Source organism: Phyllobates terribilis, unplaced genomic scaffold (genome assembly GCF_046119375.1).
Source record: "Phyllobates terribilis strain yellow unplaced genomic scaffold, ASM4611937v1 Scaffold_5__5_contigs__length_657084704, whole genome shotgun sequence".
In the NCBI taxonomy this organism is placed as follows: domain Eukaryota; kingdom Metazoa; phylum Chordata; class Amphibia; order Anura; family Dendrobatidae; genus Phyllobates; species Phyllobates terribilis.
The window spans coordinates 626,669,006-626,681,381 of NW_027362765.1; the positions used below are offsets into that span (position 1 = coordinate 626,669,006).

Sequence of the window (12,376 nt, forward strand, 5' to 3'; positions counted from 1 at the left end):
GACCTTCGCGTTCTCAAAATTTTGGGTGACAGTCATTACTGGCTGGTGAAACATCTAGACCCACGCTCAAGGAGACCTTTATATCTCTTATTCCTGAGGTGGACAGGTCTACAAAAATGGGGCTGTACCAGAAGGCCCTTGTTGCGGAACTATTAAAAAAATTCCCATCTGAAAACCCTGGCAGCAGAGGGCACATTTCGTTGGACAACCAAGGACTACAGGCGAGAGAGACACAACTCCAATCCAGCAGAGGCAGAGGAACACTGTCAAAGTTCTGGGAGAGTTTTCTCAGACCCTCCCATCGCACAGGTCCTGAGGCGCGGGGTACTCTCACAAGGAGTGCAAAGTTTTGGAAGATGCTGAGGGAGTACCTTGCCGACCGTACCAACGTCCTCCATGGATCCTCTGTGCCTTATAATTATTGGGTATCCAAGCTGAATACGTGGAATGAACTGGCTCTCTCTGCCTTGGAGGTCCTGGCCTGCCCTGCCACCAGCATGTTATCAGAGCGGGGTTTTAGTGCCGCTGGTGGAATTATAACTGATAAGCGCATCCGCCTGTCAATTGAAAATGCTGACAGGCTGACTCTTATAAAAATTAATAAGGGCTGGATTGGGGCAGACTTCTGAACACCACCGAAGGATAGCAGCGTAACATAAACTCAAATCCAGTGTCTTTTCTTGGGAGGTGTATTCCCATGCACCTTTTCACACCCACACATGGGTATAAGCTTCCTGATTTTGGCTATTTGCTCTTGTCCTCCTCCATCTCCTCATCCTCCACCACCATATCACCAGGGTGACCGTGGTCCGTGATGCAACACCCACATAATTTTTTTAAAGGGTGTTTATGATTCCCGTAAAAAAATAATTTTATACAGTATGTTCATGTATACCCCCCAGTGGTAAATGTTTGTCAGCCCATACATTTAGTGCATGGGCATTTCAAGTATAGGAAGCCCGCTCCTTTCTAATGGGAACATTTTTTTATGAGGTCCTCCTCCACGTCTCTTCCAAGGGGCATTGAAGTGCCTCCAAATTTTTGGCAGCCCTTGCATTCACTGCATAGGCCAACACTATGGGAGACTCTCTCCTTTCTAATGGGAATTTGTCGTTACTGTGGCCCTGCTCTATGTGTCTTGAAATTCTTAGTGGGGTTTTTCCTAAAATTGGTCAGCCGTTGGACTCACTGCATACCCTATAACTGTAGAGCAGACTCTCTCCTTTCTAATGGGAATTTGTCGTTACTGTGGCACTGCTCTATGTGTCTTGAAATTCTTGTTGGGGCTTTTCCTAAAATTGTTCAGCCGTTGGACTCACTGCATACCCTATAACTGTATAGCAGACCCTCTCCTTTCTAATGGGAATTTGTCGTTACTGTGGCCCTGCTCTATGTGTCTTTAAATTCTTAGTGGGGCTTTTCCTAAAATTGTTCAGCCGTTGGACTCACTGCATACCCTATAACTGTATAGCAGACCCTCTCCTTTCTAATGCGAACATGTCATACTTGTTACTGTGGCCCTGCTCTGTGTGTCTTTAAATTCTTAGTGGTGTTTTTCCTAAAATTGGTCAGCCTTTGGACTCACTGCATACCCTATAACTGTATAGCAGACTCTCTCCTTTCTTATGGGAATTTGTCGTTACTGTGGCCCTGCTCTATGTGTCTTTAAAGTTTTAGTGGGGTTTTTCCTAAAATTGGTCAGCCGTTGGACTCACTGCATACCCTATAACTGTATAGCAGACTCTCTCCTTTCTAATAGGAATTTGTCGTTACTGTGGCCCTGCTCTATGCGTCTTTAAATTTTTAGTGTGTCTTTTCTTAAAATTGTTCAGCCGTTGGACTCACTGCATACCCTATAACTGTATAGCAGACCCTCTCCTTTCTAATGGGAACATGTCATACTTGTTACTGTGGCCCTGCTCTGTGTGTCTTTAAATTCTTAGTGGGGTTTTTCCTAAAATTGGTCAGCCGTTGGACTCACTGCATACCCTATAACTGTATAGCAGACTCTCTCCTTTCTAATGGGAATTTGTCGTTACTGTGGCTCTGCTCTATGTGTCTTTAAATTCTTAGTGGGGTTTTTCCCAAATTTTGGCAGCCCTTGCAGTCACAGCATGGGCATTACCACTATAGGAGACCCGCTCCTTTATAATGGGAACATTTTTTTTACTGAGACCCTCCTCTATGTCTCTTCAAAGGGGTATTGGGTTGCATCCAAATTTTTGGCAGCAATTTTTGCTGGATACGCAATAACAATATAGGAGACCCACTTGTTAATAATGGGAACAACAAAGCATAGCCGGCTGATGGCTCTTTAACAATAGCGAGGGCCGACTGCTGGCCTTTTAAGAATAGTGAGGGCCGTCTGATGGCCCTATAAAAATAGGCTTTATGACTTTCAGAGTCCCTCCATCATAACTAAAACAGGATGTGTCTGATGATGTGTCACACACCACATTGCCAGATAAGGTTGTAAAATGTTAAAATGACATTTCCCGGTAAATGCATTTGTCTTAAAAAATAACGTAAAAAAAACAAAACAATATGATCTTTCTTTGGTATAAAAAACAGCGTCACCAATTTAACCTCAATGTAATCACGTTGTTCAGCTCCTGCATCTCCTCCTCCATCTCCGAAATGACCACATCAGTCGCAAGCTGACAGCACTGCAGCACTGCCTTAGCCAAGTGGCAACAGGCTGTGCTGAAGATAACAAACTGCCCAGCACTGCAGAGTTGTTGAAAGCTGTAACACAGCAGCCTGATCTGTGCCTCTCACTGCTGAACATACAGCCAGGCATGGTCGTGTGTGACAATGGGTGGAACCTGGTGACAGTGAAATGACACTCAGAGTAGATATGGTTTCCCTCTATGCTAGTCCTTTCACCGAGCTAAATACAACTCTCATCAAAAAAAGCTGTGCACTGGCTCCGTACCGTCCCTGGCCATATTCACCTGTCCACGTGTTTGTGGGTAGGAGGGCACGGGTAATGTTGTGGGACCCGTGCTTGTGGAAGGTGGAGACGATACCGGGAAAAATCATGGCTGCTGGGGACCGAGCATGGATACCCGGCCACCACCGGCATGAGGCTGTGAAAAGCTTCCCCTTCCACGAGCCTAAAAGGCCACATTTCAAGTGAAAGCAGCTTTAGTGGACTTCCTGAGAGAAATGACAGCAGGGTAAATATGGTTTCCCAAGTCCTTTCACCAAGCTAAAGAATATGGCTGTGGTGAAATACAACTCAGCAAAAAAGCTGTGGACTGGCTCCGTACCGTCCCTGGCCACATTCACCTGTCCATGTGTTTGTGGTTAGGCGGTTCTTCCCAGTAAGTGCACTGGGGAGGGCATGAGTAATGTTGTGGGACCCGTGCTTGTGGAGGGCGGAGACGACACCGGGAGAAACAGTCACGGCTGGGGACTGATTATGGACACCCGGCCGCCGCCGGCATGAGGTTGTGAAAAACTTCCGCCTCCACGAGCCTAAAAGGCCATATTTCAAGTGCAAGCAGCTGCCCAGAAATCTGGCAGTTTAGTGTTGCGGCCTGTGGGTGGGTGGCTGGCTGCATTCTTGCGCTTGCATTCCAAGTAACAGAAAACTAAGCAGATGGTGGCCTCTATCATCATCATGGCCTCACTTCGGTACTATGAACTCTCCTGAAGGAGAAGCCAGGGCCCACCGGAGGAGTCTCTGGTTCTCTGGTGGGCCCGTCCAACCCTGCCGAGAAGGAGCCCTGGCTAAGAAACGTGTGTGGGAAGGTTCCCGCACACTCTATGGCTGCTTTTTTAATGTGGATCGGACATGCTTATGCATGTTATTTCTTAAACCGCATTGCAGATCAGGCCATTGTCCAACTCTGTATTCATGAAATTAAATGCGCAAAGAAAGATGTTTGTGTGTCAAAGCACCACCGACAAGTGCGGGTTGATGTTGGACGGGCTGCCATTGCTTCTGCAACAAGCTGCATTAGAGGACTTCCTGGGAGAAATGACACCCAGGGTAGATACAGTTTCCCTCTATGCCAGTCCCTTCACCGAGCTAAATACAACTCTCAGCAAAAAAAGCTGTGGACTGGCTCCGTACCGTCCCTGGCCACATTCACCTGCCACGTGTTTGTGGTTAGGCGGTCCTTCCCAGTAAGTGCACTGGGGAGGGCACGGGTAATGTTGTGGGACCCGTGCTTGTGGAAGGCGGAGACGATACCGGGAGAAATAGTGGCGGTAGGGACCAAGTATGGACACCCGGCCGCTGCCGGCATGAGGTTATGAAAAGTTTCCGCCTCCACGAGCCTAAAAGGCCACATTTCAAGTGCAAGCAGCTGTCAAAAATTTGGCAGTATAGTATTGCAGCCTGTGGGTGGGTGGGTGGCTGGCTGCATACTTGCGCTTGCATTCCAAGGAATGGGGTAGGGACAACTGAACACTGCACTGGGACAAGGACGCGGACGATTGTTGATTGTTGCAAGTCTGCAACGACAGGTGTATGGCGGGGGGCATCTTCGCATGTGCCAAGGATCACTTATGATGGGCACACTTTTAGGCAGTGACCTGGGAGTCAGAAATGCTTCCAGAGTTCTTCCCCATGCTGTTCCCATGTCTTTTCAGCACTGTATGCATGTGTCTGATGATGTGTCACACACCACATGGCCAGATAAGGTTGAAAAATGTTAAAATGACATTTCCCAGTGAATGCATTTGTCATGATTGAAAGCAATGTAAAAGTGAAAAAAATGCATCAAAAAAACGCTATGTGTGAACATAGCCCAAGTTGTGGAGGAGTATTTTTTGTTTTGGTTATTTATTTTGCCTTATATACAAGTCATTACCCTGGAAAGGATGTTCCTTAATATATTTCCCAGGAAAATCCATTTTGGTTTCGTTTTTGTATGTTTTATTGTGAGTCCGTAAAAGTGGCGTAATACTCTGACAACGTTGTTGACAGCAGTGACCTGGGAATCAGAAATGCTTCCAGGGGTCTTCCCCATGCTGTCCCCATGTTATTTGAGCACTGTTCCATCAATTTGGGCAATTTTTAGGCCCTTTGCAGACCGCCGGGGGGAGCCGCCTGAAAAATGCTCGAGTTTCCCATAGACTTACATTGGTCGAGCACCCGAGTATTCCAATTTGCTCGACCCGAGCAACGAGTACCCGAGCATTTTAGTGCTCGCTCATCACTAATCATTACTTATCATTTGCCGCTCACATGGAAACTCATCACTGCTCAATGTCAGTCTTTGTCAACATGGATACAGCAGCGATGTCATGTCTACAACACATACATGCTGCAGCCAGTTACTGGGATCAATAATCTTGTGCTATCGGCATCACTGCAGTCTATATTACTGCTTAGCTTATGTGCTGTACGCATGAAATAACTTCAGGATGTTAGCCAATACCAGGAGCTGGAGCATTAGGGAGTAAGTGATAACTTGTTTATTAAAGGAAATCTGTCAGCATGTTTTCGCTATGTAATATGACAGCAGCATGAGATAGGGACATAGACACTGATTCCAGTGATGTGTCACTTAATTTACTGAATGCAGCAATTATGATAGAGTCAGAGTTTTCTCTGCTGCAAATCTAGCTGAGCTCAGTTGTTGCATAATCCCGCCCACACCACAGCTTTCTGTGTACACTATATAGTATCAGTGGTGCGGGGTTTTGACTAGGAGGCATGGGTCCAGTTGTCCTGTAATGATAATCTCCTGCTAATAAAAAACTGAATTTATTGAAACAGCAAAACACAGCGCAATATGTAACACATCTATGTAATCAGGGTCTATGGTCCTACATTATGGTATTGTGACGCTGATTCACTACTCACAGGCAAATCGTGAGACAGGGTAGTCAGGAGGTCCGAGGTCAGATATCAGGAGGGATCATAGTACGGGGGGTAAGACAAAGACGTGGTCAGGTGACAGTCCGGGGTCAAATAACAAGAGGGTACATCAAAACGAAGGAGTACAACAAACGGACTGTCAGAGGCCAAGTTCGGGGTCAGATACCTGAAGTGAGAAAGCGTCAAAAGCAGAAGGGATAATCCACAAGAATTGTCACAACAGATCCTAGGCCATCAACAAAGTCAGAAGCCAGACACAGAGCAAACACATAGACACTTAACTAAAGAAAAGCTACAGCTGACAATCTGCTGCTCACAGCAAGCCAGCTAAATATTTAATATATCATTTGAAGGCGGGAGGCATCTGGGGAAACGCTCGCAGACTAGACCAGATTGAGCAGCAGGGCTGTCAATATAAATGCTGAAAGCTCAGCACGCCCCAGTATCAGATTGGTTGACGGGACTGTCACTCACAAAACCCACAGTTCAGCACATTTCAGATTTCATAGGGCGGCTGAGTTGCCACTCACAGCGTCCATAGGCCACAGTCAGTGATGATACCATGACAGGTGCTCTTAGATTACATAGCAAAAACCTGCTGACAGATTTCCTTTTAGAGATTGCTTCAATTGTTTACTTTTTAGTGATGCACAACAAGAAATCCAACCCTAAGCCATGTATATTATGAAGGGCATCCTCTTGGTTAATCTGTTGCACATTACAAGAGTAGTATACCATTCAATTATTATTAAAGAGTTACATGTCACCACATCAAAAATGGCTTTTATTATTTACACAACTCCTCTGAGCATTCTGTTTTTTGCTTTTTTTTTTTAAATCTGCCATACGGTTCCAGACATAGGGGCCTTTTCCTTTGGTGTTAGTTTTTATGTTTTTTTGTCAAGGGGGTGTATCTCACAGGATAATTATGCAGAACAGTCTAAATACATATTCCCAGAGAATCTTGTGAGCCACGCCCCATATCTCTTGAACCGTATGGCCAATTAAAAAAAAATACAAAAACCATAATACTCAGGAGAGCAGCAGAGGTAAAATAAGAGCAAAAGCTGACCACTTTTGACCTGGTGACAGGTCCTCTTTACCAGAGTCCTGGTATATTTGAAAGCCGGGGCTGCAAACTGTATAAAGATCTTTTATAAATTTGTTGTTAGGGCTTTCAGTGGATGTAGGCTCACAGTAAGGTTTGCTATGTGGCGCTGTGATTTATCTGTGTTTTCTTGTGAACCTATCCTAAACTGGGATTCTATTTACCTGGAACATTACAACATTTTACATTCATATATGATGGGGTTACTGCATTCCTAAAAAGGGGTCTGATTGTGCCTACAATAAAGCTGTCTTGCAGATCTAAGACAAAGGCCACGGCCCCACTATCAGTATTTGGTCAGTATTCGGTCAGTATTTTTTCTCAGGAGTGGGAGCCAAAACCAGGAGTGGGTGATAAATGCAGAATTGGTGACTGGTTTCTATTATACCTTTTCTCTGATTGTTCTTCACCTGGTTTTGTCTCCCACTCCTGAGAAAAAATACTGACTGAATACTGATAGTGGGGCCATGGCCTAAAAGAAAAAGAAGCTGGAAGAGCAAAAGTAAGATTTTCTGCACGTCACATGTTTCTTCATTACCTGTAATTAATTTAGAAAGAAACATTGCCTTGACAATTACCTGGCTGCAGGCTTGCTGATGTCTGCTTCTTCTGAATTGTCTTTGGCAGTAGGTTGAGCCAAGTCATCCTTACATCTACCATCCACATCAGTGGCAGCTGGTATTTCCTGGCTACTGACTATGTCTTCACATTTTCTTTCTTTGAGACCAGACAAGTCTGCACTTTCCTCTAGGGCTGAGGAACTTTCTTTACTAGCTCCGGATTCTTCACCATCTAACACTGCTGAATCTTCAGTTCCATCTTCATGTGATGTTAATGCATCTCCCTTTTCTGCAGTCTCTACTCTAACTTTTCCTGATTGTTGTGCTTCTGGTTGTGTTGGTACTGTCTGTTCATCTCTTTGGTGCAGCCCATCCAGTACATTATCTTGTGCCGGATCTTCATTAGTTTTATCTTCAGTTTTCTCAGGCATTGTATCACTTTCTTGTAACCCTTCTTCAATTGTGTTAATCACACTCTCATCTGTAGCCTTTGAAACATTTTGACTTGCACCTGCTTCTTCTTTCTCTGCTAGAACAGGGGGTTCTTCATCTGCCATCTCTATGTAATATTTCTTTTACAAAAAGTGATAATACAGCTTCTATCAGAAAATTGACTTCTCTTCTGAGCAATTTCCCCTCTACTTATCACCGGGCATGGTGGGTAGGGTATCTATTTTTATTCAGGATTAGCCAGCTTTATACTTCTTCCTTAGCCAACCCCTCACCCTGCCAGCTGTCACCTTGGAAAGCTAAAAACAGTTCTGCACTATGCTACTTGTCACTGTTCTCTTGAGGTAACCATAAATAATGCAGAAACAAAACTGTGTGTTTCTATATGTCACAAGTAGAAGATGATAGCCAGTGATGTGAGCATATAAAAATAGGCATTATACAATTGTCTTAAAGGAAACCTTAATCACGGACTGGCTCCCTTACTGCAAATACGAGTACTTCATTCTCAAGAGCTGCAGAATTTCAGAGAAAATTTACTTTTTTAGGCCCCCTTCACACGACCGTGTTTCCGGTACGTGTGGCATCTGTTTTCACACGTATTGCAGACATGCACACCCATTATAATCTATGGGGCTACGTACATCTCAGTGATTTCATACAGACCGTGCGCCCATGTGAACCATCACGTAGACAAAGTGTGGCACATACCGGAATGGAATACAGAATAGAAATGACTGATGTTTAGGTTTTAAAGATGTGCAAAGATAGAACTAAATAGTTGGAAATGATGTAAATAGATGATAGATAAATAGATAGATATGGGATAGGTAGATAGATATCCATGAGATATATAATTAGTGCCTTGTGTGTTGCTTACTGTAAATCAGGTCTGAGAAGATACGGCCCGCCACATGTGGCCTGCTGAAAGGTGTTGTACAGCCCGCTGAGCTGTCCGGGATGCACCGGGAATTCTTATATTTAAATGTGTGTGCGTCTTTTGACACAAATACATTTAAACACTGTGGCGCTGGAACAAAAGCAATGCAGTGCTTGTCAGTTCCGGCCCCGACTTGCGGCAGCGTGATGAGGTCAGCACAGGGGCGGACACAGACTGTAGTGGGCCCCTGTGCAAGAAATTTTTGGGGGCCCCCCCCCCTGCGCTTCATAAGGCTACAAAGTTATGTAAACATAACCCCCCCATGTGCAGCTCTCATCCCCCCCATGTGCAGCTCACCCCCCCGATGCATCTCTCATCCCCCCCCGTTCATCTCTCATCCCCCCCCGTGCATCTCTCACCCCCCATGTGCATCTCTCACCCCCCCATGTGCATCTCTCACCCCCCCATGTGCATCTCTCACCCCCCCATGTGCATCTCTCACCCCCCCATGTGCATCTCTCATCCCCCCCATGTGCATCTCTCATCCCCCCCATGTGCATCTCTCATCCCCCCATGTGCATCTCTCATCCCCCCCATGTGCATCTCTCATCCCCCCCATGTGCATCTCTCACCCCCCCATGTGCATCTCTCATCCCCCCCATGTGCATCTCTCATCCCCCCCCATGTGCATCTCTCATCCCCCCCATGTGCATCTCTCACCCCCCCCATGTGCATCTCTCATCCCCCCCACTCCTAGTTAATTAATTGTATTTAAGAAAAATAAAACTTGTTATACTTACCCCCATGCGATCCCTGCAGAATCCTGGCGCTCGTCCACGTCGCTGCCACCAGGCTCTCCTGACGTTCGGCCATGTGACGGTGCCACATACATAGCCAACAGCTTTTGTTTTGGCCAAAAGATTTTTAAAGCTGCCACCACGATAAGGTAGACTCTTCTGGCCGGGCCCTACTCTAACCTATTAAAATTTTCTTAAAATATCCAATTCTCTTTTTAGATATATTTTTATTTAGTTTTCTTTAAGGGAATGTGTCATATACATTTTTTTTTAAAATGACCAATAATACCACATACAGGGAATACCGCCACACCATCACCAGACCACATATTACCACAACATAGTGACCGAATAATACCACACAGAAGGGAGAAAAACTGCCACACCATGACCAGACCACATATTACCACCACATTACTAATATTACCACCACATTACTAATATTACCATAAGTGTCATTATACACGGGAGCTCTATACATGGTATGTATAATGTAAGTGTCCAGGTAATCTAGTGATCACCAGTGACATTATACACAGGAGCTCTGTATATAGTGTCAGTGTACAGGTAATACAGTGATCACCAGTGACATTATACACAGGAGCTCTGTATATAGTGTACAGGTAATACAGGGATCACCAGTGACATTATACACAGGAGCTCTGTATATAGTGTACAGGTAATACAGGGATCACCAGTGACATTATACACAGGAGCTCTGAATATATTGTCAGTGTACAGGTAATACAGTGATCACCAGTGACATTATACACAGGAGCTCTGTATATAGTGTCAGTGTACAGGTAATACAGTGATCACCAGTGACATTATACACAGGAGCTCTGTATATAGTGTACAGGTAATACAGTGATCACCAGTGACATTATACACAGGAGCCCGGTACATAGTATATAGTGTAAGTGTACATGTAATGCACTGACTCACTGGTGACGTCTCTAGGTGAAGTCCTTCAGCTACGCTTTTCTCCTTCATCCAGCACAGACCGCCATCACGTCTTCCAGCCAGGACTCATCTCTGCATAAAATAACACAGTTATCTAGAGCACATTCCCCAACTTCTACATTACGCAGCTGAATACAGACGTGCATCCACCATCAATATATGGTTAGTTATTATGCAACCTACCATTCCAAATATAAATTGTAATCCACCACGGTGCCCCCATTAACTGTAAATAGGCACTTAATATATAATTTAATTAGAACCTCTACTCTATACTTCCTGCTCCCCGCATTCATTATTTACATGCATCCCGTGCCCCAATTCATTATATCATGTCCGTGCTCTCCCCACCCCATCGTCATTTATAATTTACTCTCCCCCACCCCACATTCATTATGTGCAGCTCATTATCCCCCTACTCCTAATTCACCCATGTGCAGCTCATTTTCTCCCAATTCCCCCATGTGCAGCTCTCACCCCCCCATGAGCAGCTCTCACCACCCCCCCATGTGCACATCTCTCATCCCCCTCCCCCACATGTGCCCCTCTCTCATCCCCCTCCCCCACATGTGCCCCTCTCTCATCCCCCCCATGTGCAGCTCTCACCACCCCCCCATGTGCACATCTCTCATCCCCTTCCCCCACATGTGCCCCTCTCTCATCCCCCTCCCCCACATGTGCCCCTCTCTCATCCCCCTCCCCCACATGTGCCCCTCTCTCATCCCCCTCCCCCACATGTGCCCCTCTCTCATCCCCCCCATGTGCATCTCTCATCCCCCCCATGTGCATCTCTCATCCCCCCCATGTGCATCTCTCATCCCCCCCACATGTGCACATCTCTCATCCCCCTCCCCCACATGTGCACCTCTCTCATCCCCCCCATGTGCATCTCTTATCTCCCCCCCATGTGCATCTCTTATCCCCCTCCCCCATGTGCATCTCTTATCCCCCTCCCCCATGTGCATCTCTTATCTCCCCCCCATGTGCATCTCTTATCTCCCCCCCATGTGCAACTCTTATCTCCCCCCCATGTGCATCTCTTACCCCCCCACATGTGCACCTCTCTCATCCCCCCCACCCCATGTGCATCTTTTATCATCCCCCCCCCACGTGCACCTCTCTCATCCCCCTCCCCCCACATGTGCACCTCTCTCATCCCCCTCCCCCCACATGTGCACCTCTCTCATCCCCCCCACCCCATGTGCATCTTTTATCATCTCCCCCCACCCCATGTGCATCTTTTATCATCTCCCCCCCCCATGTGCATCTCTTATCTCACACGCACACACACACACACACCTCCCATTCCCCCCACTCCTAGTAAATTGTATTTTGAAAAAAACAAAACTTGTTATACTTACCCCCATGCGATCCCTGCAGAATCCTGGCTCTCGTCCAAATCGCTGACACTAGGTTCTCCTGACTTCCGGCCATGTGACGGCGCCGTCACATGACCGGAAATCAGGGGAATCATGAAGGCGCTGCCGCTGAGATGTCCCGGACCCGGCGCTTAGCATGGGGCCGGGGGCCCCATGAGGAGAGAGACTCACAAGAGGGGCCCCCCAACGGGGCTCCAAGGGGGCCCCTACCGGCTGGGCCCCACACTGGAGTCAGGGCAGACATGCCCTGATGGCGGCCCTGCTGGAGGCTGGAGGGGCCCCCTCTCCCTCGGGGCCCCCGTTCAATGAACCGGCTGCACGGGCGGTAGTTCCGCCCCTGGGTCAGCATGCTACTGACGTCATCACTTTGCTGCCAGCACCAAAGCACCGCAAAGAAGAGATG

At 46.6% G+C, this 12,376-nt stretch overlaps 2 protein-coding genes across 4 annotated transcripts in view; one reads left to right on the forward strand and one right to left on the reverse strand.

Annotated features, from left to right (window-relative positions):
• The window catches only part of SMTNL1 (smoothelin like 1), a 236,646-nt gene extending 228,418 nt beyond the window's left edge, over positions 1-8,228 (reverse strand). Inside the window, exon 1 of one of the 2 annotated variants that reach the window (XM_073686125.1) lies at positions 7,523-8,228. In XM_073686125.1, coding sequence (XP_073542226.1) covers positions 7,523-8,061 — 539 coding nt within the window. In that variant the 5' untranslated portion in view covers positions 8,062-8,228. The remainder of the gene's footprint in view (positions 1-7,522) is intronic. The other variant, XM_073686124.1, reaches the window with a different exon arrangement.
• The window catches only part of TIMM10 (translocase of inner mitochondrial membrane 10), a 159,778-nt gene that overhangs the window by 84,555 nt on the left and 62,847 nt on the right, over positions 1-12,376 (forward strand). The window lies entirely within an intron of this gene.